The following is a 24,972-nucleotide window of genomic DNA, read 5'->3' on the forward strand; positions in this document are numbered from 1 at the left end:
GGAGCCTATTTGCCATATGATTTTGAATGAACCAATGAGAACCGTGCGGTGTTGCCAAATCTAATAATACCAGCTGATTTGAAATATTGCTTAGTATATTTTAAAGTGTTGTCAACGGGCGATGTGGCAACGTCGCACTAGCCTTGTCTTGTGATTGGCTACCACCAACTGCAAGCTTACGTGGTCCCGACAAAAAACTGCTTGAAAACAGTCATATTTACAAAGTCATATAGATAATGGATGGATCAATATATTGAAGTGATCAAAGTATGTTGTTTCCAAAGTAAAACATCAGATTTTATTTGTTCTTGTAGGTGGACAAGATACTAGCCACACTCTTAATTATTTTGAAATTAATGATATCTATAGATTTATTATGCTATCAGTAACTACTAACAATAGTTAGAAGTAAGGTACATGCCACAAAGATAAATAAATTGTAGATACCCGGTGTATAAAAAATTATTAGAAATAATAAAATGTGTTAGATACTATCGGAAATCCAGCTAACTTGATGTGCTTCGTCTGGAGGTAGTTGGGTCAGGACTAGAATTTAACGGTATAGCCTGACCTAACAATACCATTGAAGTAATTTTAACGATCCATGCTGAGGGAATGGTGGCAGGGCGTTTTTGTGGATCAGACTTGTTATCCTTATCTTGTCAAACTCAAAACTGTGGTTATTATAAAACTTAACTAGGGGTGTGCTATACCCTGTCTTAGTGTCTTAGATTAAGTTGAGACTACCTGATTAAAATAGGACAATGGCCGGGCCAGCCCTGCGAATAAATGTTTTCAGTTACACCTTACCGAATACACCAATCAAAAGTGGAAATAATTTAAAAACTGAAATACTTAAATTTATATTATCACTACAATTAAACAATTGGTTTCCTACTTTGTTTGTACCATGTATGTATACTTTTACAATACCCACACTAATTCGGGCAATGGTTTTATTTCTCAGCTAACGAATCAATGAATATAGTAATAATTGATTTTCTGATTATTATTCATTACGTTTCTACTTTTAAATTGTGTATTTAATGAGGGCGTACTAAAGGTAAGGGCTGGCCCAGCCATTCCTGTTCTATTCCTCTGACAATCTGCTTGCCTCAACTAAACAGCAGGGTTATATTTTGTCTATGGTTATATGGAGATTCTGAGACAGGGATTCAAGTATCAGACATATGAGCATTACAGACAGTACTGAAGACATTAAACCAGTGTGATATTTGGTATTAGCTTTGACTATTCCAATAATCAATGGTATTAGCCTTTGGTAGGGTGGGTCACTTCCCTCTTTCCATTTTCAGCGGTAATGGGGGCAGTTTTAGCGGTGGTGGGGGGCAGTTACCCTCACTGGGGCTAATAAAGTTAGTCTAAACAGTTGCTAAATTTTCATAGAGAGATTTAAGGAGAAATTAAAAATAACAAAAGCCCAATTAAAGATCCGTAAGACCCTAGAATACTCACAGGAGTATCACCTAAAGGAGAATATAGTAGCCCCCTGGTGTGGATTTTGAAAATTTTCAAAATCCAAATCTCAACTGAGCTGTTCTTCTATAAAGAGATCTAGAGGAGGGAGGTGGTATCGGATGATTGGGAAAGCTTGAAAGAATTGTTAATAAAGACTTCATTAAAGGGAGACACTTCGCTATGCACTTAACCAATAATCTAATTGCATACCATGTCTATAACCCATTATCGAACACAATAACCATAATATTGGTCAATCACTTAGAATTGGGTAATAACATTTTTTACAACTTTGGTTATATTGCCAGCAAGTAAGGTTAATAAATGACAATTTTTTGGTCTGGGATTGTGTTTTACCAGTTTTACTTTAAACGTTTACAACAGGTATACTTTTTGGCATTTTAAAATACGATTTGTTAACATATACTGTCTAGAGTTAGGTATTTTAGTATAAAATCTTAGTTTGTTCAGGTTAAATTCTGTTAGTAGAATTTAGATGTTTATCATCCATACACTTATAATGGTGTTGATTTTTGTATATCAAAAATTGACATTCAGTACCTATACAAATAATAGTTTTATCATTACTAGGTGGCGTTCGCAGAGGCATCCACAAAATTGAGCGGAGTCATCAAGGGTTCATATTATATTGTTTTTGTCATACTGCAGTAAAAACAGTAGTTTTTAATGCATGTTTTGCAGGTCTAAAGTAGCATTTTTATTCTTTAGGGAGTAAAAATCATTTTTAGCCTCTATGGAGTAAAAATCAGCTGTTGTCAACTCAGTTGTAAATTTCTATTGTAAACGATTGCATATATCGAAAATATGTATCAATTCGTGCCTCGTAATCATTTTAACCTACAGTCTACAGTCTCTTCCCATAGCATTTTAGCATTGCAGATACATTAATCCATTCCCACACTCAACACTGCTCACCTTAACTACTTCCTTCACCACTTCCTACATCACGTACCTCAAGTTAGTGTCGTCATTTGATTATATTTATGATCCATACCGTTTCTGTTCTAATATCTGTGGAATAATGCTATCAACTTTTTCGTTATCTACTGCATTCAAAAGTCATACTGCAGCAGATCATATGTCTTTGTTTGTATCAAATACTGCTTCCATAAGGATTACATTGAAACTTTGAGACCCAGTGGGGCGGATTCCTGAGAGACTTTTTTAACGCCATATACATGTTGGCACTCACCGATATGGTCTTTATCACCATGCAAAATTTGAAAACGATTGATTCAGCCGTCTAGGAGGAGTTTGCGTATTACAAAATGCATAAGAGTCGACGTATAAGAGCTTCGCTCAAAAATTAGCTGACAAAATTTCAAATGTTCTTATTAGTTGCAGGCAATTTATGTTATAAAGCAAAATGTGTTTAACTTAAGTTCTGATTATTTGTGTAAATACTATGCCAATCCATCATAACTATTGAAAAACATGCTATAACTTACTTCTTGCCTTAAATTTTGGCTTCAGTATTTTAATTACATTTTTCAAATACTTCCTAAAACTGCAAACTTATATCAATTAAGTACTTTTAACAGGTTAAACGTTAGGGACATAAAGATCATGTTAACTGTATAATTAAAGTTTTACCTTTGTGAAGTGCAAGCTCTAACTGGTACTTATTAATTAATTCTCTACTTTGTACCAATATAAGGTAGTATGAATTTTGGTAGCACAAGGACAAATTTTGTTTTGTTATACTAGTTTTAAAGCTATAGAATTATTCATTTATTTAATTTGTCCTCAATAGATTCTTCGTTTATGGTGTTTTTTATTTCCCTTCAATTAATTTCCAAAACAGAGTCAATCCTTTGAAAATCTAAAATTTAAAAAAATTAACAAAGAAAAACAACAATGAAACCAAACTAAATTTAAACTAAAATACACATAAGATTTGTTTCTTTGAGGTCACCTCTGACCTGGGGCAAAGTCCTAAATCAAACTATACCATTTGTTTTCTTGTATATTGGTCACCTTGGTATAAAGTAACCCGATAGGCTGCATGTGAAAATGTCGTAAACAAACACACGTCTGCATTTATAGTATCCGTTACAATTGTATGGATATGCAGACAAATTTTTTTTCAATTTTATAATTTTCTTACTGGGGTAATGGTTTAGGGCATTGCCCTTACTGTACACTTCAAGAAAACTAAAACTTCCTGCTTATTTTTCTTCCCCAAAGACTCATTTTCTCTACATAAGTATTTATTTATGAAATTAAATTTATTGTGCTACCTAACACACAAAATAATCAATTTTTCAGACAAAGCTACATGATGAAAGCAGTTGCACCAGCAAAAGGTTCAGAAGGTGGCAAAGATGAATTTCTGAAATACATCGAGTTGTACTTCAGTATGGCAGCTATAAAACCCAACTCTTTGTGGAAGGACATCGCTATCGTAGTATTTGGCTTTTTCGTCTTGATTTTCTGTTCGGTCACAGGCTGGATTTTGTTCTTTCTCAAGTACGATGACTTGTCAGTCAACACTGACGCTTTGTTGTACGGAGTGATAATAAGTCACTCACTCTACTTCTACTTGATCTATTTAAAGAACAGATCTACTATTTGTAATCTGATTGAAACCATGCAAGATCGCTTCTCACCTCTGTCAAACCAACTCAACCTTCAGCAGTACAAGTACGTGTGGGACAAAGCCGATCGCATTTCTTTCACAGTTACAAAATTTGCTAATTATTTTGTCGGTTCGATCTACGTATTTTATGTTTATAACGCTGCAGTATTTTCATCTCAGAGGAAGCTCCTTTATCCTATTTGGTTACCGTATTCCATGGACACAGATATTTCCTACTACTTGACTGTATTTTTGCAATTGTCTTACTTTGCTTACAACCACTTGATACATCTACCAGGGCTTGGTATGTGTATCGGAGGAGCCCATTTTATAGGTGCGTCCTTCGACGTGTTGGGGCTTGCTTTTTCCGACACATGTGATTTTAAAGAATCTACGGATACAGTGGTTAGCAACACAAATCAAGACACAACTATTTTGAAACAATCAGCTGCTGAGAGAAAGCTGAAGTGGATAATAGAAACACATATTGAAGTGTTAAGGTTAGAACATTTATTTACTGTACTGTCATTTAGATGGTCTAAAGAAGTAAAGGTTTAGAAATCTCTCTTAAATATATATCTAAGGGATCAGTGTACTGAATGGATTAACTAAGGATCCTGGATTAATAAAATGTAAAAATCTTTCCTTATAGATCGGTCGTCCTTACTGATTAGGTAAAGAAAATGTTTAGATTATTGATTTTCACCAATGTACACAGATAGAGTTTTATATTTATTTGTTGTTTACTCGTTTTCTCAAAAACAGACACGTTTCAATCCAACTCATTCTCTTATCATTCAGAATGACAACAATTTTAGTTTTTGATTATAAAGGTGAAATGATAACATTTGGTAAAACCTAAAACTCAGTGTTTTATAATTTATTTTTTCTTTTGAATTTGTGATTTTGCTGGTCTTGAAGTTGCTGGTCTTAATCCAAAATCACCATAACCTAGAAGTGCAAACATTTTGATAAGTATACAATATATACTTATCATACATTTTATAGAGATTACATATTTAGTGTACAACTCCTCTTCTAACTTAGTAGGAATTATAAATTTACAGATTTGTCAAGGACTACAAAACTGTCTTTGAGACAACTCTGATAGAAGTGGTACTCTCCTATGTGGCTGTCATCTGTTTTGCTTCGTTTCAAGCTGTTCTGGTAAAGTATTATTTGCTACAGTAGTTATTAGCATAGTAGGGTAGGTACCGCAACAAAAAACTTTCATACGATTTTTAATTGCAACTGGCCCTTGCTGCTCCGCAGCGTTAAACTCAGAAAAGAAAAACCAAATTTAACTCCCATAAGAAATACATGGGGAGCAAATTTTGTTTACGCATAAGCCGAGTGGGACTGTAGATAAATATATGCCAACGCTTGATGTGAAATCTGTACGTGCACCTTCAATGAGACCCCAATAATGAAAATCGGTCAAGTACAAGATCCAAACAAAGTCGGAAAAGAAAAGATACTAAATTTTGATACTATACAGTCAATATTTTTATTCTAAACTGACATTCTCAAATTATCATAACATAAAACAACAGCTGTTTTTGTACTACAATGACAGAAAGCTTCTATGTATTAGATCACGATATTTATGTGTTTTAGGGAAAGAAATCTCTCCCCTCCACTTGACCTTTAAAATAATAGCTCAACAGCTGATTAAGCAACATACATTAAATCACAGACAAAAAGAAATTTAAACCGACAGCTGTGCTGGGGTTAGCATAGGTTCTCGCGTCCACCTTTGGGAGCGCTGTGCAGTTATAGCGTACACGCTACGTAGCTACACGGCACTCCCAACGGTGGTTGCCAGAACCTACGCTAATCTCAGCACGGCTGATGGTATATATATATTTAATTATTTTTGTATACAATTAAATACAAAAAAAGCGGTGGGGAATCTTCAACTCAAACTGCCTAATTGTGAACAAAATATAGAAATAGAAATAATTTTTTTTTTTTTAAATGTATTCATTAATTTTTTTATCAACACTGTATCGGATCTAAATCTGGTTCTGAGGTGTGTGAACAAAAATTAGACGAATTCTACTGAATGAAGTGACTTATACTTTCTTTGTGTGTTGACAAGGCTTTAGAGAGACGAGACTACCAGAAGATGGCTCAAAACATCTTTATGGTGGCAGTGATTGTCTTTCACCTCTTCACCTTCTGTTACCCTGGTCAGCACGTCTACAACAAGGTAGTCATGTAAACTACAGTAGATAATTTGTTTATAAATGAATTCAACGAATAATAAGTTAGTTGAGAAGCTTATCACATCCCCTTACAATGTTTGGTAAATAATATTACAAACTGTGTGACACTATTCCCTTTGTTTGATAAAAGTAATTTACCCTTGTGAGTAAAGTAATTGTTTGTGTTATGTCAGAGTGAGCAGTTCCGGAACAGCCTGTACTGTAGTCACTGGGAAGATCAGAGTGTTTCGTTCCAGAAGTCGATGATCATCATGATGACTGCGACCATTCGCCCAATCACCATCAGCTTCAGAGGCATTGTTACCTCATCGATGATGTCATTCCAACACGTAAATATTTTTGTCAATTAAGCTTTAAGGCATTTTTCTAACAGCATAGAAAGAATATTCTGATAAATGTTAACCTTGAAAATTGTATTCTTTGTATAGTCAAAAATATTTTTTGGAGAATCACTGAGTAAACTGGGATGTTTAGTTTAGTATTCTTTTTTGAAATAGAAAAGAAAACAAATGGTAACATTTCACATACATTGAAAGTTATAAAAAAGCTATAAATCAATAAATTCAAGCATAACTAGATGAAATCCTCGGAAGACTGTATGTGACTAGGATGTAACATACTTGACAAAACAAGAAAACAAATTTTAGAGCACTTGGTTTTCTAACTTTGTCAGAGTGATTGGCAACTGTGTCTCATGAATGGTCAAAGCATCTTGGTTCCTATTTGTTTGGTGTAAAAGCTATTAGGAGTTTACCTATCTGCCTCAAAGTTGGTGAGATGAACGCATCTAAAATAATCACCTCTATTGCAGCACACTTGCAAACCAAGTAAAACTCCATTTGTATAATTTTGTAATTTAATTAGACAGATTCATAACATAATACTTTTTGATTTAAGAGCAGAAATAAGATAATGTAATATGCGTCAGCTCGTCTGGTGTCCATTAAGAAGTTAGAGTACAAAAGTGGCATGATCGCTCGAATAAGTGTGAGAAGTCCCAAAGGAGACTATTTTCAAAGAGATGTTAAAACAAATTTGAAATTTATCAATAAATTATGCTTTTCCTGATCAAGGTCGGTTACTCCTTTGAACAGACCTCGTATAACCACATGTCATAAAGACATATGGTCAACTAATCTTGATTTGATTTGAATCCATTATTCACTTTCTATGAGAATTACTTGTTGGTAATGATTTGTATAAAATATCAAAAGCAAGTCGACACTCTAAAGGTTCTAAGTGTTAATTGTTTTTTTCAGGCTCTACGGACAGCTTTTTCATACGTCAACATCTTAATGGTATTGAAGGATCTTAATTAAACTGTGATTTACCAAAGCTATTGTAGAGTAAAATGTGTAGTAGAAGATTGAAACCATTATTAGTTTGGTTTACATATTTAAACATAAAAGTTAAATTTATTCCATTTTTAAGCAATGGCGGGAATTCCCGTCATCAGCACTCGTGTTAATGTTTGGTGTGTATGCTTTAAATTTACAACAGCTTTTAAAATTGTGTATTTAAATTAAATTTACACAATGATTTGGTTTTCAGTAAACATTATTTTTATCCCAATTCTTAAGCCTGGTTTACATGGGTAGAGTTGTGGGTAGAGTAGAGTTTCTAGTAGAGTAACTCTACTCGTGTAAGAGTGCCTAGAGCCTGGTTTACACGGGTAGAGTTGTTGGTAGTGTAGAGTTTATAAAGGAGCTACTTTCTTGTCCACTCTACCGATTTTAAGCAAGCGACTGTTCACACATAGTAGAGTATTGATGATAGAGTTTGTGAACTGTGTGTTCCTCCTTCATTCCCAAAATGAGTGATCAAAACCAGTTACAAGACAGAGTTGCTCTACTAGAAACTCTACTTTACTGCCGCGGATCACATTTACACAAGTATAGTGTGCAGGAGAGTGACAATTTTGCTAGTGGTGGGGGAAGTAGAGTAGAACTACTATGCCACATGTTGCTAGTAACTCTACTCTACCACCTACTATCTACTATACTAGCTACTAGGCGCTAGTGGGTGTTTACACGGGTAGAGTTACTCTACTAGAAACTCTACTCTACCCACAACTCTACCTGTGTAAAACCACCTTTTAAGCCTGGTTTACACGGGTAGAGTTGTGGGTAGAGTAGAGTTTCTAGTATAGTAACTCTACCCGTGTAAACACCCACTGGCGCCTAGTAGCTAGTATAGTAGATAGTAGGTGGTAGAGTAGAGTTACTAGCAACATGTGGCATAGTAGCTCTACTCTACTTCCCCCACCACTAGCAAAATTGTCACTCTCCTGCACACTATACTTGTGTAAATGAGATCCGCGGCAGTAGAGTAAAGTTTCTGGTAGAGTGACACTGTCTTGTAACTGGTTTATAACACTCATTTTGGGAATGGAGGTGGAACAAACAGTTCACAAACTATCATCAACACTCTACTATGTGTGAACAGTCGCTTGCTTAAAATCGGTAGAGTGGACAAGAAAGTAGCTCTACTATAAACTCTACACTACCAACAACTCTACCCGTGTAAACCAGGCTTAACGGTTTTATTTATCCTATTCTAGTAGTAAAGTACAATTCAAAATTATTTTTAATATCAGACAAAATAAAAAATTGCAGAATGGTCAACTAAGTTCGATGTAGGAGCAAGTAAATCCAATTCAAATCAAATCCTCCCAGATTCGTCTTTATGGGCTCTAAATAGCAGTGTTTAAATATTCTATCACAATGAGCTGTTTTTCTGACAAGTGTTCATTACTTTACCAATTGAAATTACCATTTACTCTTTTATTCTTGTCCATTACCCTTAATAATAAAGTATTATAGTCAATGATCGTCAAATCATTAAACACTACAGTATAGACTTCTTTCATGATAAAAGTTTATTTTTGTGCATTGTATGAATCATCAAGTTCGTTATAAGGTAACTTGTAATAACTGTGTAAATAACTAATTTGATTTTTTATTTTTTATTGTAATCACCTATTACAATTAATTGTTGGAATTGTCTGACAAACTAAACTCTGTTTGATTCTACTTTAAATAAACTAATCCTGCAGCTATGATTATAAGCTTATAATTACTCGTCTTTCCAATGATTCCTTTTAAGACAGAACCAAATCAGTGTTTTGTTTCCTTCGTCACAGTTTCCTTTTATTAGCCAAAACTTCCTCCTTAGGGACTCATTGACATCTAGAAATTTCTTCAGGACTGCAATCAAAACATAAAACACTGTTTCACATTATATAGCTAATAATTTTTACATTTGAGTACCGTTACTTAATAAATAATTGACAAAGAGAGCTGGTTGCTCAACAAACCCCACTGTTAGTGGTATTTTAACGATGGCACATAAAAATTGTGTAACCTGTTTAAAGATTGTTTACAAAATACTAAGACGCAAGAAAACGTTTCAAAAATTATTTCCATAACAAACAAACCTTCTATTTTATACTATGTGTATTTTTTTCTTAAATCCCTAATACAAATTTGTATCAACGATTCCAAGTGTTCTGTGAGAATTGATGGACACAACAACTGCGAGCCCTTTGAAATAAGCTCAGGAGTCATGCAAGGAGACGTAATATTGCCTATTATATTTATGTCACCATCAAAGAAGCTCTACAGAAGGTAGCAGAACCTGAAGTAGGTGTTGACAAATGGACCCGAGTTTATATATTAGCCTTAGCAGATGATTTTGTTGTAATCGGAAAAAATCAGAGGGTCTTAATTCTTCTACTAAAATGTGTTTACTATTTTTTTCGCGTTGCAAGATACCATGATAATGGAGTTGAACTCACAACAATTGAGGAAGATGCATCTGACAAGACCAACACTTTTAAATATATAGGGGTAAAATATCAAATCAAAATACTGATGGATACAAAGTTGAATAGTTTCAGCAATCAATATTTTTACACATGTAATAAATTGCTTTAATCTAAATCCTTTTCCAACAAAACAAAACCCAAGTTATACAAAAGAATAATGCCCAGTTTTCCTATATGAATCAGAAACTTTAGTAAGCTCAATATGGATTGTACACTTACGGGATTTGAACCCGTATGGCGCACATGTAGAAAAACCTCAACACTACACTCGTCAATGTAACACCTTAGTCAACTGAGCTACCACGCCACCATCGGCCGAACGAGATGCCAGTACAAGCACATGACGAAACTAGTGCTCCTAGGTTAGATTCAACGTACTATTTGGAAGCCAGTGAGGCAGCAGTACCACTACCTTGCGTCAAAAATGCAGTGATAAGCTACACACGTGAGTTGGTGTTAATGGGTTAAAATATTCTAACCCAAAGTACAACTACTTGTAAGCCTTTGCTTGTCTTCTGGTATTATTACCAAAGATTAAGGCACGTGTAAAACAAGTCCTCAAAAATCAGGATGAAAAGTTTTAATGTCAACAACACCTTCTAAGTGTACTGGACATCAAAAACACATTAAAATATGCACGTCAAATTTAAGTATGAGAAGTTTACTTGCAGTATCCAAAGTTAAGGACTTTGTACACATGATTTACGATTTACCTTTCCACATAGATTTAGAGATGGGTTGACTGAACCCCAGGTCCATGTTTGGATAGTTGCTGACAAAGTCTTCTAGCATGGACAAGCCAAACCCTCTTCGTCTATGTGAAGGTGATATGAATGCGGTGTCTAATGTTGGCATTCCTTCCTCAAAGATAGAGCTCGTCTCGTTTCTCGGCCCTGCAGTAATAAATTATTATACACAATACTATATATAATGACTGGCTGTGAAGCTGAGTGCTAATAGTGCTTGCCTAAGAATGAAAAGATTGCCGGATTGATCCTTTTTGATGGTTCGAAACTGTACCCAGCTGTCCCCTATGATTGGGCATTAAATAAATGATCCTGGCTAATCAGCTGATGATAGCTAGTAACAAAGCTACACATATCATCTCACACCATTCTACACTCATCCTTCACTCTTATTTGGGTTAAAATACGCTTCTAGGCTTCTCCATTTTAATTATTGATAACTGATTGAGATACTCTAGAATCATAGCCTAGCCACCTCTAATACAAGGCCTTGGCTGAAAAAAAGTGGCAATGCCGCAGTTCCCTATTTTGAAACAGCTGTTGCACTAATTTATAATGGAGCGAACAATGTTTATGTTTACAAGTTTGTTATTCCTTTTATTTCCGTAAATTTGAGAGACAGTGAACCTACATTTAGTTTAAATATATTCTCTGAATACAAAAAGTTGTCTGGTGTTTTCATTTTATTTAGAAAGAAGTCAGTCCTCTCATTTGTAATGAAAATTTGACTTTTTTGATTAGGTACCTGTGATGAAAATAAATACACAAAATACCAATAACAGCGTTTAAATGTTTGTCTTTTGCTACCAAAAGTTCTTGTAGCTGCAATAGGTATGGTGGTGCATGAAGATAATATCATTGTATGTGTTAAAAGAGTGACTACATTTTTACTTTAGGGATTTCGGTCCATTATGCATTTAGCCTTCACTCATTATTAGGTTGAAATATGCCCAGATAAATAGTAATGTACTACAACAAACTTTTCCAATCAACAGTTTCACAACAGCGTGTTTTCACATTCAATATGAATACTAAAAATTTCTTCAGTGTACGTGTGATTTTTATTCAAAAATATAATCTTTGGAAACCCCACTGGAAGATTATGTTGATTACCGTTAGATTTAACAGTGTAGAAGCCAACAGCTTTGCGGTCGCACCACAGCAGCTTCACGATGTCTCCAGGGTCTGGTAGGGCGTAAGGGACTTCTCCTCTGGTGGTGTCAGGCCGATAAATCAGCTGAGACAAGACATAGTGGACAGCTGAGTGGTTAGTGCCAGCTATCTGTAATAACACATATACAATTAAGTTTAAAATCGAAAGAGAAACATACACTTTAATTATAAAAGATTCAGGGTTATTACAAATTATGTTGATATCAAGCTACAAAAATCTAGTTTTATTTGTTATACTTAATAAACAAAATGGTTACAAATCATGAAAACTCAAAAAGTTTTGTCACAGGTACACAGAACTAACTAATAAATGTGCGATATAGGAACCACTTGCGATACAACAGGTGTCAATACTAGTCAAGCTCTTGCTTTACTTCGATAAGAGTGTCTTGATCCGTTGTTTTTATAGCATTGGCAATCTGTTGTGAATCTCCCAGGTATGCTATTTTTTGTTGTCCTAGGACGCTAGGCACGACGTAATTGTTTTTCACATTGCTTCAGGCTAGACCTAGGGGTTGCGGCATTATCACATGGATAAAATCCATTGGTGATTTGGCGGGATTTCGAACCAGGGACCTCTGGAACCGAAGTCCCGCGCTCTAACCACTAGACCAGCTCGCTCCACCCGGAATGCTATCTAGTAATGGTGGTGTGTTCACCTTATCTTCGATGTATCACAAGAAAAAATTACAGGGGGATGTCCAGAGATCTTAGATGCCAATTCAGGAGTGTGTCATCATTATCATTATCATGTTAAGTTTAACCCAAATATCCAAGTGGTAATGTGGAGGTGCGCCATTCGATTGCAGAATGAAATTTGCAGAATCTTGTTCTAACTGCGGAAGATACTATTTTGTCACCATGTCCAAGACATATTCCATTTGTCGTTTTTTCAATTGAAGAAAAAAGGTTTCTTTGAGCCCCATATTCATATTCTGAAATTACGTCTGTTCACATTACTAGGAGAATCTTTGATCTTTATTAAACCTGGTTCTAAAGCGTCGTTGCAAAGGATTAATGTGAAAATCCAACACACAACAAATTTTCTTGTTATCAAATTCAGACATTATACAAACACTTACAACAATTGACTTGACAAACAGCTGATATGCACCCAAACCAATGTAAATGAAACTTAATGAGATTTTCTTTCCAACCAACTAAAATAGTCTTAAATCAAATTAACCCAGTAATACTTAATTGTAATCAAAGTCAGGAACATAATTTGTAAAAAACCCTGTTGAAATTTTTAGGAGTATTTGTTCTCAGATTTAATTATTGTTTGGTTGACAATATGTAAATTGACAAATACAATTTTCCTTGTTCAATATTTTTCTTAACACAATAATAATGAGGTGAGCTTTTGATCTAATTGTCCATGCAGATTTCCCTTACCTTTATCCAGTGATCTCCCAATGGAATGTTGACATCTGTTAAAAACTCTTCAGTTTCTTGAACTGTGTCTTCATTTAGAATTCCTAAAGCTGAAAACAACCAAGAGTTTCAGCTATTAGCTTTTTTTATTCAAATTTTTATATTTAGAGTAATGTAAAAAAACCAAGATTTTAAAAACACTTTGGACTGTTATGTTTAAATATTTATTTATGTAAACACCTTACAAACACTTTTTTTTAGTTTTGGCACAATATTTGTTTTTAAAAATAAAGACTTTTAGGTAAAAACTAAAAACTAATGAAGCAGTACATTCAAAATTGTTTAGGGATATTACATTATCTCAATCTAATAATTCTAAAACAGCTATTGACATTTCTCAATTTTCATTTCCTTAAATTTCACTTAAAACCATTTTAAATGTAGTAATGTTTTAAACATAGAAACGTTTATATTTTTCACTTCTTTGAAAACCCTTTTCTAATAAATTCTATCATAATTCAATTTACTTGATATTTAAATATTATGTTATTTTGTGCATCATGGCTGTTAAACAAAGACAAATCTGTATACTTGAATCATAATGGATACCTCTATAATATTCAGGAACCAAAAACCACATACCTGCTCTCAGTAGCATTGCAAGATAGACTGCCAGTATTGCGCTTTATTACAAAACATTTTCCTATGCTTATTAAATCTTTAATTAAATCAGGTTGGCCAACATCATGGCTCAAGGTTAGTTCATGTTAATCAAACCTGACAGTATCCCAGCACAGAGTAAAAGAGTTGAATAAAATTTAAAACCTTACTCGTTTAATCAAACTAACATTAAAGTTGTTATTTTTGCTTGAGAAATGTGGTAATTATTTTTACCAATACTGTAGTAGTAGATATTGCAGCTTGAACGAAAATCTATTTGAAAGAATAAAACTTTGTAATTACAGAAACATAGAAATGCGCTGGGTTTGCAGGCGTGCTGCGACTAAGGGTTTTTAATTGTTTGGAAAAATTAAATTTTGCAAAGTAAACTAGTGTAACAAACCTCACTTAGTTGGCATGAGGAACAGATAAGTGCTTGCAGCTCGGGTGCAATCTGCAATGGCGAGTGTGAAATTTGTACATCAGCATTGCAACACCTGGAAAAAATTACATACTACGTTAAACATAATGCCAGTAACCGGATCAATAAAATTGTTATTTCAAAAATTAAAAGAATCCGAAGAAAAGGTTTCTTTGGTTTCAACGCAAAAAAAGACCTCTCCAATTCAAATTAAAGCTGCTTCGTCTGGTTTGTGGATTATAGATAAGCCCGGTAATACTGTAATAAGTATATTTCACTTTTTTCTTCGACGAGCATGGAAAACACTATCGAGCCCCAAAATGGAACTTTCGTGATGAGTATTAAATAATACTTTTGATCACGATGAAAAAAACTACTTCATTGAACTTAAAAAAGTTATCTGATATTTCGTAATCCATACGTTTTTCTAATCTAAACACAATACAGTTGTACAATTAATTTTAGTGTACAATTCAGCTGATTGAACATCAACAAACTACCAAAACAAAGAAATAAATCAAAATGGTTTGTTAACATGTTTAACAAAAATTTTTGTTGATGTCAGGCAAAGTATTGTTTGTGTAGCGAAAGTAATATTTATGTCAGGAAAAGTCAGCTGATCAATATTTGTTTTTGGTGTATGGAAATTGATGATTTTCAAAGATCTCAGCTGTATGGAAATGTTCTATTTTCGAATACAGAGTGATGAAAAGAGTAATTATTCATTTTATGACTCATATGAGCAATAACATTATGATTAATCTGAGACCTGGAAAAAGTATCATTCCATACAATGATATTTTTTTATAAAATTACTACACTACTGAGGCATATTAAGGCATTATAAAACATAATCTCTTTGATTCTCGTTCTTTGTTCTTTATGACGTATTATGTAAGAGCCAGAGGTTAAATTACGATAATGCGAACGTAATCATCTGATCACATAACAAAACACAGACAGACAATGATATGAGGACCATTGCAACAGCATGACTCAACTAAAAAGCTTTTAAATTAAATATCAGGAATAAAAAGTGATTGTGAAATATATTGTAGAGTAGTCTTGACTAGTAAATTTGATTAATTTTTGTCAAACAAATCCACTATTTAGAAACATTTTCTTTCAACAATAGAAACATAATCGGTATCAGCAAACTGCCAAATACTTTCTCCTATAGCTAGTCAACTCATCAACCCTTACAATAAAAAAAATAAAATAAAATAAAAAAAAAATACTTAAAGAATAACTTTTTTTAGGTTCATGGGAGCCCAAAATGAATATTTTCCTCCGAAAGTCAAACTAAAATTTTTTCTAAATAATTTCTTAAATAGGACTACTTACTACATATATTGGGAGAAAGTAAAAAAAATACAACTTTGAGCAGCGCATAAATTGTATAAAGCTACCATACTAGATCAAATCTGATAGGTGACAGTCAGTACTGCACAATATAGGACGCAATTAATAGTATTGTAGCTCTTTAATTCGTCAAACTAAAAAATACTTAAACTTAAATATACAAAGACAAATAATTAACTATTTATTGTCATACTCATTCTTTTTGTATCATTTTAGCGATATTAGCTGATAGTTGTTGATGAATTCAAAATAAAAACCAAAAATTCATTATACATGTGAGGTAGGCCTGACCCAAAACCTGTACAGTACTAATTTAACTAAGCCTTAGAAATGTGTAACCTTTAAATGTCGATCATCATTAGAAATCATTTCTACTAGCAATACAACATACAATACCTACATTATTATTCTAAAAATTGATTCCTTTTCCACTAACTTCTGTACTATTTAGGTTGTCAAATAAATAATGATAGCATGTCTGCACTTACGATGATGACAGGTTCATGATGTGAGCTCCTCACTAAAGTGAGGTCTCCTAATCAATGTTATCAGTATCCATGTAGTTGTTGAAGGTTATCACCTCTACAATTATCTCAACATGTCAGTGGCTAAATTACTTCGTTTGTTTACATGCTTCACACTTCAGCTCAAAATAGTATATTTCGTTACTAGACTGTGGCTGTTACCGGTTACTGGGTTTCACCTTGTAATTGAATTCTATGTACCGGTAACAGCCATATCGGATCAGTCATGAACGGTACTTTTCATCATACAGTAGGCTACCACCTTTTTATTTCATATTTTAAGATTTTTTTTTAAGTTACAAAATTTGAGGTTATACTAATGTTATCAATATTTACATTTTCTGTTTACAAACATAAGATCAGATTCTGCTATTGAATAAACAAAGTTAAATTTCTTATATTCATCTTCATATATATATATAATAGTTGGCGTGAAGTGTCAGTTAGCTGTGACAGTTCATTTGCTCTTGTTAATATAGATTCAGATTTGAATCATACCCATTTATATTTGAATGTTTGTAAGACTCCTTAACATCACTCAAGTTTTGCCATTAAAGTTTACACCTAGTAACAGTTACACCCATCTGACAAATGGTTAGTTTCTCTCACAGCTGAGAGTATTTGAAACAGTAGTTTAGGGCAATGGTATGATGAAAACCCATTGTCAGATTATTTGAAGTTTGAAGTACAGTAGATTTCTCATCCTTATGGAACAGCTGAAGACAATTTTATTGTTAGTTCTGTACGGTTTTCTGCAGATGTCGTGTTTTGTTTACAATTTGTTTCCCGTTATTACAGCCATTTAAAACCTCGTTTAACCAAATAATACGATCTAATCATAAACAATAACTTGTCCCCTAGTTATATAACCAAACAGTAAAGCACAAATCAAGAAATTAACCCTAAAATAATAGAAACAAAAATTTCGTCGACACTAGCGCCCATGTGTCACGTACATGAACTAGACACGAAAAACGTGCTTCAAAATTTACAATGGGATGAGAAGTCTATATCATGTAATATGTATGCAGTTGTAAAATACAGAGATAACAAGTCATCCTTGATAACAAAAGAGTCATTTTTAAAACCCCTGGAATTTATTTTACCCCTTATCACATACTATTGGAAACCTCGATAAGAAGTCAACCTTGATAACAAGTCTTATTTATTAATCCCCATGAGAGTATTTTTATTAAGGTTCTTCTGAGTGTGTTTTAAGTTTGTTTCACTGACTTATTGGTTGGTTCTTAATGCAGGATAATTTATTGAAAGCCTAGTGAATCAAGGACAGCTGGGTCCAGTTTTGAGCAATCGAAAAAAATTTTTTGAAAATATATATTAAAGTGTTTTGCTTTAAAAAAAATGAAAATATTTTTTTTGACTCCTCTAAGGAACTGACAACCTTTTGATCACTATGCACTCACCTTAACCCCAATAACTTTGTTTTAAGAATCACATCATTTGACAATTACATAACCATCATTTTGTCTGATTTGCTATAATACTCCATTATGTCATAACTTATTAGAAAAAGAAAACAAAATCAATACGGTGAAACTTTATATGTGATACTTTTGAAGAAGACCAGCGAGTGTAATGGCATAAAAAAACTAAAACAATCATATAAGTTTTGGATTCAATCTACATTTATGTGCTAAAAGCATAACCTTAGACTATAGGATAAATATTTACTTTACAGTCTGTGGCATGACATTTCTCACATAGGTTGCATTAAAATATGTTAAATTATTACCAACCGAAGGAGTAAATTGTGTCTACTCAATATTTGAATGCCATAAAATACCTCATAAATACACTAAAACTTGTTTTATACTTAAACACTTAATGTACGCGTTAACCACATGTTATTCATGTATATATAATATCCATATTTGAACATCGGGGAAATTTTATCACCAAGATGTACCTCAGGGTATTATCACGTGTGGAGGTTGGTAGCACTGGTTGTAAAGCTGTCTGCTGGCGGTGGCGGGTAAGTTTGACATTGTTAACGGGAGACGTCGGCCACGATGAGTGTAGGATCCAGAGACAAGGAGACGTCGTTGACGATGGAGGGACAAGAGGAAACGGACACGGAAATGCAAGATCTTCTGTCTCACTCTGATAAACTCTCCAGCAGATTTAAGGTGAAAAACTAGTCCACTAATGAAATCACAAAAATGCAAAAGAAATAGCAAATTTGTACTTAGTTTGCATATACAATTGATTGGCCATTCTTAGGTAAAACTAGACATATAAAAAACATAAAAATACGTTCGGTGCTCACGGCCAAACAAAATGTTTTGCAGATCTGATTTTCGATACGCTGAACATCTGATACCTAGTTGTTTGAATAGAAAAATTAATTGCAATTTCATATCATTTCTTTGTTAATCAAGCTCAACCACTTGTAACCCTTTTGATTCTTTACTTTGACATAAGTGCTTTCAGGAACAGTACTTTATCTTTCTACAAATTCTACAAATTAGTACTTAAACATATTTTAGTAAATGTCAAAACAGTGTCAGGATAAGCTACCTCCTACTCCTACAAAGTATTGACTGTTGACTTAACGTACGTTTTTCCCGGCTATCAAAAGACAAGTACAGTGTAATTTGAAACACGCAGAATCTCAGTTTTCCCGTTCTGGATGGTACATAGTCATTTTATTTCATTTACAGTTACAAACTATCGTACATACGATCCTTAAATGCGTTATTTAAGTCAAAAGGTTCTTAATCTCCTTTGATTTTGTATTTTCTCGCAAAATGTGGGATGAAATAATATTCCCACGAATATTAGGACAGAGAGCAGCATGGATCATAAACATAAACCAATGACGTTACTGGCCCGAATAAAATACTAATAACGTTAATAATCATACTAATATTATACAAATTTGAACCAAGCCGCTACAATAATCTGTGGTACACAATCAGAACTGTCGAAGAAGAATTGTTTACAGTTTTATGCTTATGTTTTTGATTTATAAAAATTTGGTTATTTACTCTATTGTTTTAAGTTCAGTGGTAGAACATTATTATGGCTATGGTAGATGTGTTAAACTATACTGTAGCATACCATAAATTAAAAGAACCAAATTTTCTCAAACCGTGTCCTCTCCCATTGCAAACGCAAAGCACGAGTATAACTGCAATAAGCATATATTGGAGATACATCAGCTGTTTTTTGTTTTACTTTTGTTTACTTTTCATCGAGTTAACCTTTAGTTTCTACCATTGCCTTTATAGACAAAACATTTTTTGTATAATAAGTGACACCAAGAACCATAGTTTGGACGGAGCCTTAAATGTTCCAACTGGGAAAAAACGTAGAGTATTGTCCTTGTGACATGGACTTTGGTAAAATTGATTTACATCAAGAAAAAGAGCTTCGTCCAGCAGTTTGCATTGGGCAATATGGTGAAGAATCGCCATATTATCTTCTCTGTGTTCCTCCCCGTGGTAAGGCACGGGTAGAACAACTAGTTTAGGTAATGTTAAAGTTTATTTAGGGACCAATGACAGCATTTATGTTTATGTTTGTGATCTATACTGCTTTCTTTTCTAATATTCGTGGTTTTAACGTAGAATGAGTACTCAACAAATGTAGGATCTTTCAACGACGAAGTCACTAACTGAATTCATTAGTATAGGACCTTTGACTATTAATACAACTAGACATTCCATCTCCATGTTAAAGTTGTCGCCAGATTTTTAATAAATTTGTGATGTGAGGCTACCTACAGATTTCACTGATTTAAATTACTACTGCCGATTACATTATGGTTTTTACAAAGTCAAACTGATGGAATGACTTATAGGACCGAAAGAAACATGTGTTTAATAACTAAGTTAAAACGCACAAATACTGACCACTAAAAATTCAAAGGTATTTTATATATTTTACACCTCAAATTGTTCAATTCATAGTCTAGATATTGTCGTGAAAAGTGAGTTTTAATCACTATTGAATTATACAATCACAATTATTCATGACTCATCTTCTGACGACACCGCCATTATTGTCGTTTAGCCAGACATTTGTTTAATCTTTTCGTGTTGGTGTATTCATGTGTATATGTTTATGGTGACTTCCCAGCCCCAACGATAAACGGGCGTATTTTTGGCTTCAAAAACGAAAAAGTTGAGTGATTCCGGGCCCAGCTCTTTTATCGATGATAGGACGATATAAGGTAAACAAGCAGTTTTTTACAGAACATGCTATCAAATGAAAAGGTTGTTTTGTTAACAAGCATTATACAGTGTGTTCGAAAAGTCTCGGGACGGTTTATTATATTTTTAACCATTACATAAAACAGTATAAATTGGTACACCTATACTCATTAAAAATCACTTCTTTAGGAACTGTTGTTTTTTTATCTCGTAAGGAGGAAGTCGTAAAGGGGTCCTTTTTTAATAATGAAGACCTTTAATTTGATGACCGTATCAACCTCTGCTTTCATTTAAGAATGACTTACTTACTCCACACTGGCCGTTCCCCTTTATGAGAAAAAAAATGTAAGTTAATTGAAAAATGGATTTGTATTGTAAGATTGGTATACCAATTTATAGGCCTACATTGTATAAATATATAATGGTTACAAATATATTAAACAGTACGGGACTTTTCTAATATACTGTACTTTGTAACAAATTCATGGAGCTAGGTTAGATAAACTATTCCTGTATTTTTGACTAACACAAGACTTTGTAATTGTCATTCCCGGTTCTTTTTTTGACGAAAGAAAACCATACTGTAATAGGCTACTCTGGTAAAATATAAATTGAATGTTTCATATCATTACTGTACTTCCATGCTGAGATGCTTCAATAATTTTAATAACTTTATCGTTGTTGATGTTGAGTAATTAATATAACTTGCATGGTGCATAATACAAACAACCGAATGAAAATATCGCTTGTTCGATTTTTTTCATTCGATATATCGTTTGGTTAGATAGGTTAGGTTAACCTTACCTAACTAACCAAACGATATATCGATTGATATTTTCGTTCGGTTGTTTGTGCCAACAGATACGGAAGTCTATTAATTCGTGGTCCCACAAGGCTTTTAGATGTCACTATCTCGCTAATATGATCTTTTAGCGTTTCAACCTCAAAATCTTTCAATTAAAATACATTAAAAGCTACTTGAAGATATTCGACAAAACGTAACAGCTGTCTGTCATACTCAAGTGATAAGCATTTTAACATCATCTTAATGGGCCTAACAAATCACCGAGTTGTTTTATATTTCTAACCTACACACCTATACGTCATTTGAGACATTGAAATAAAACCTATGACAGATAATTAATCCAGTATTCAATATATTGGATGGATAAAATAATGTAGACACTATTTTCCAATATTATGATATTTTAAAGTCAGCATTACGTAGTACTATTATAGAAAACACCATTACTGTACTATAAAATCAAATAACTGGTAAAATAAGTTGCCATCAATAAAAAACGGAATATCATGGATACGATACTAGGAGGAGAATAAAAATTATTGTGTGGCAAAAAATATGAAATGTATGTATAAGTGAACAGCTGATTGTTATGCATATAAGTATCCCCGCCGCAGCAAACCTGCATACTAAGCGAATTTCCATTTGCCTGATTTGATTTTTAATTAAATCTATTCAAATAACATTAGGTTTAACGAGTACCTAGGATTGCTGCCTACAGGGAGGGTAGTAAAGTGTGTTTTTTAGTTATATATTAATAGCTTAGTATAAAATAAATAGATTTGCCAGGTTTGATCCAAATATATCCATAAACAAGCAAACTACAACAGTTTACTTATTCTCCAGAAGAATAACATGGACATTTTTTATTTACAATTTTCTCCGTAACCAATAACCCTACAAAAACCCCTCAATATACTAAATTATTTTTTTAGCTCTTCAAAATCGTTTAGAGAAAATTTGGGAAATTTTATGATTTAACGAGAAAACCCAATTTTTACCCTATAAATCCCCCCATAAACCCCCCATAAAACCCCGTTCCCATGGTCCTATCATGGTGGTTCGCGAAACGTAGGTTTACATGTTTGTACCAAATTTCATCGAAATCGGATCATTGTTGCTCGAATTATCGTGCTAACGGACATAGTATTTATATATGCATTTGAACAGGTGGTGTTTTGGGCTTCTAGGTACATCAGAATGAAAAAGTAAATCGGTCCCGGGTCCAAGTCTTACCATGAGACCTACGGTAATAGCTTATTCCCTAAATTCGCTAAAACAACTAATTGGTGTTTTAACGACTTTGTTGTTATTATTCGTGTTTATAAAACAGCCGAACCTTATCTGTACAATTCATTGACCAATTATGTGACAAAATCCAAATATTGCCAATCAAATTAATGGTTATTATTTTAAACTATTGTATATTTTTAACCAACTATTATTTGCGTCAAAATGCATTTTAATGTCTGAAACAGCTGCATAACGAAAGTCTAAAATACCAAACTATATATCCAACTAATCAGACTAAAAAATTAAGGTTACAAAGCAATACTAAAATCATGTACAACTAAACATTTTCATAAGCGTGTAAAAAATTAGAAAATAACCAAACATGGATTGAAAAGGGTATTGTCTTGTGTGTATGATTAGTAACAGTTTAAGAGCATACAATGTTTCCTTGCCATTACCACTAATTTTAAACCCAGTAACCAAACTGCTGGATTTAATCCAAAACCCACGCTCAATTTATTTTTATTGGTTCTGATCATCCGATTAACTACTGAATAAAGTCTAGAAATATTTCCCGGGGCTAAAAAAATCATAACAAATTATTATTTCAATCTGATACAGTTTGAATTATTTTTAAAATCGTATAATTTGTAGTTCCAAGTTTAAAAAAATATGAAATTCAGAATTGAGAAAGTGTAGTAGTTTATTTGAAATATATTTAGTTGAAACAGTTTTCGGTTGTTTGTTTGGGCATTATCACATTAAATTAAATTTCCGTTTAATAAATTGTGTTTCTAATGAAGTAATCTTTTGTAGTTGTCACAATGTAATAAAAACTATAATATCATAGAAACAGAATAGACATAAATATTATTTGTGGTTCTGATGAAAAATGGCTTTTCAATTCGATTAGATTGAACCCGACAAGCCCCGTGCTTCGACATTTTCCTCTCGTCCAAAAATGTGACAATTTGCCCACTAGTTGCATAATAACATAACCTTCTTCTTTAACCACCGAGAATTGTGTGGGGCCTACTACTCATCTTGCCTCATTTCCATAAATTACTATTTAGCTCCAAGTTTTTAATTATATTTCTTATTCTCTATAAAATATCCTACACTCATCTCCATTCAAAATGCCTAAATTCGTATGGTAACCTTTTCAGAATCTATAGTATTAAAGAATTTGTTGGAATTTTGTGTGCAGCAAGTCAATCATCTGAACTGTTTCAAGTTTACATTTTTTTACATCAAAACAGATGGGCATAATACAATTTTGTATACATCCATACGAAAATGGGGTTATCTGTGGTTGGTGATGTTTCAGTGAAAAGTAAAATATTTTAATGCTATTTATATAAAATGTAAAGAAGAGATTTTGTGTTTTCATAGCATGTTTCATTAGTTTTTTTTTAATTTTACTACGATCCCTCGAAGAGGCACACAATGAAAATAATAGGGCTATGATGAGAAATAATAGTTTTGACCCTTATCAACTATATATCAAATATATCACGGTTTTTGAAGTCACGAAGGGACGCAGGCTCTTGGTAAACTATTAAAAGTATTATTCTACAACTCTTACTCTTTTCCTACCACTGTTCAATTCAACAACTCATACATCACATACATAGAATATACACCCCTGTTTCATCAATTCGTTTCCCCTATCCCTCCTACCATATCTATTCATTTTACTTTCCTCATTAATGCGTGTTTTTATACTTTTTACAAATTATCTCCACGTCTTTTTCCAAGCATGTCATGCAATCTCACTTGATTTTTTCCCAAATCACTCGTGTTCTCCATTCTACTCCAAACTCAAAGATACAAAAATCTCCACACCGTGGCTTTTCCCCATGTCTTTTCCATCAACCCTTTCAAAAGATCCCACAATATTTAATTATTTAACCCCATCACTCTTTTCTCATATTCTACTTAAGACTAAAGAATCTCAAAATATCTTCAGCGTGACCTCTTCAAAATTTTCCCCAAATAGAAATAAGCTAATTAATGAACAAGTGAATTTTGACTCCAGTTGTACTCTTCCATGTCTTTTTCACCGACCCTTTCAAAACATTTCGCAACACCTAATTCTTTTCTCCCATCACTCTTTTCTCACATTATACTTCAAACTAAAGAATCTCAACATCTCTTCGGCGTGACTTCTTCTCAAAATCTTTTTCATCAACCCTTTCAAGAACTTCCACAACATCTACTTTTTCCACATATCACGCTTCTCTTACATTCTAAGCCCTACTCTTTACCTCACCTCCACGTCTTTTTCATCACCATTTCAAAACCTTTTTTCTCATTCTTTCTACCCAGTATAGTGTCCAGTATTTTACTCCTCTATTACAAAACTTCCCT

The 24,972-nt window shown here is 33.4% G+C and overlaps 2 protein-coding genes across 4 annotated transcripts in view; one reads left to right on the forward strand and one right to left on the reverse strand.

The window, feature by feature from the left end:
• Nucleotides 1-6,180: 6,180 nt before the first annotated feature.
• Nucleotides 6,181-16,445, reverse strand: LOC129004122 (soluble lamin-associated protein of 75 kDa-like). Its single transcript, XM_054432557.1, has 7 exons — nt 16,357-16,445; nt 14,494-14,582; nt 13,447-13,535; nt 11,992-12,160; nt 10,846-11,025; nt 9,386-9,512; nt 6,181-6,280 (listed from the first exon to the last, which is right to left on the reverse strand). The coding sequence occupies exons 1-7, from the start codon at nt 16,371-16,373 to the stop codon at nt 6,253-6,255; spliced, it is 699 nt and encodes a 232-aa protein (XP_054288532.1). The 5' UTR covers nt 16,374-16,445; the 3' UTR covers nt 6,181-6,252.
• Nucleotides 16,446-18,404: 1,959 nt separating this feature from the next.
• Nucleotides 18,405-24,972, forward strand: part of LOC129003165 (bumetanide-sensitive sodium-(potassium)-chloride cotransporter-like) — a 49,626-nt gene continuing 43,058 nt past the window's right edge. For all 3 annotated transcript variants that reach the window (XM_054431426.1, XM_054431427.1, XM_054431428.1), the window contains exon 1: nt 18,405-18,539. In XM_054431426.1, coding sequence (XP_054287401.1) covers nt 18,423-18,539 — 117 coding nt within the window. In that variant the 5' untranslated portion in view covers nt 18,405-18,422. The remainder of the gene's footprint in view (nt 18,540-24,972) is intronic.

Source organism: Macrosteles quadrilineatus, unplaced genomic scaffold (assembly GCF_028750875.1).
Source record: "Macrosteles quadrilineatus isolate MER2022 unplaced genomic scaffold, UCM_ALF_1.0 Scaffold_9__3_contigs__length_116548681, whole genome shotgun sequence".
NCBI lineage: Eukaryota > Metazoa > Arthropoda > Insecta > Hemiptera > Cicadellidae > Macrosteles > Macrosteles quadrilineatus.

Excerpts from the sequence above, each read along its gene's own strand:
- LOC129004122 (XM_054432557.1), bottom strand. Across the intron at positions 12,161-13,446 it reads TGGGAGATCACTGGATAAAG|ATAGCTGGCACTAACCACTC; the intron begins GTAAGGGAAATC and ends GTGTTATTACAG. Across the intron at positions 11,026-11,991 it reads CTACACTGTTAAATCTAACG|GGCCGAGAAACGAGACGAGC; the intron begins GTAATCAACATA and ends TTATTACTGCAG.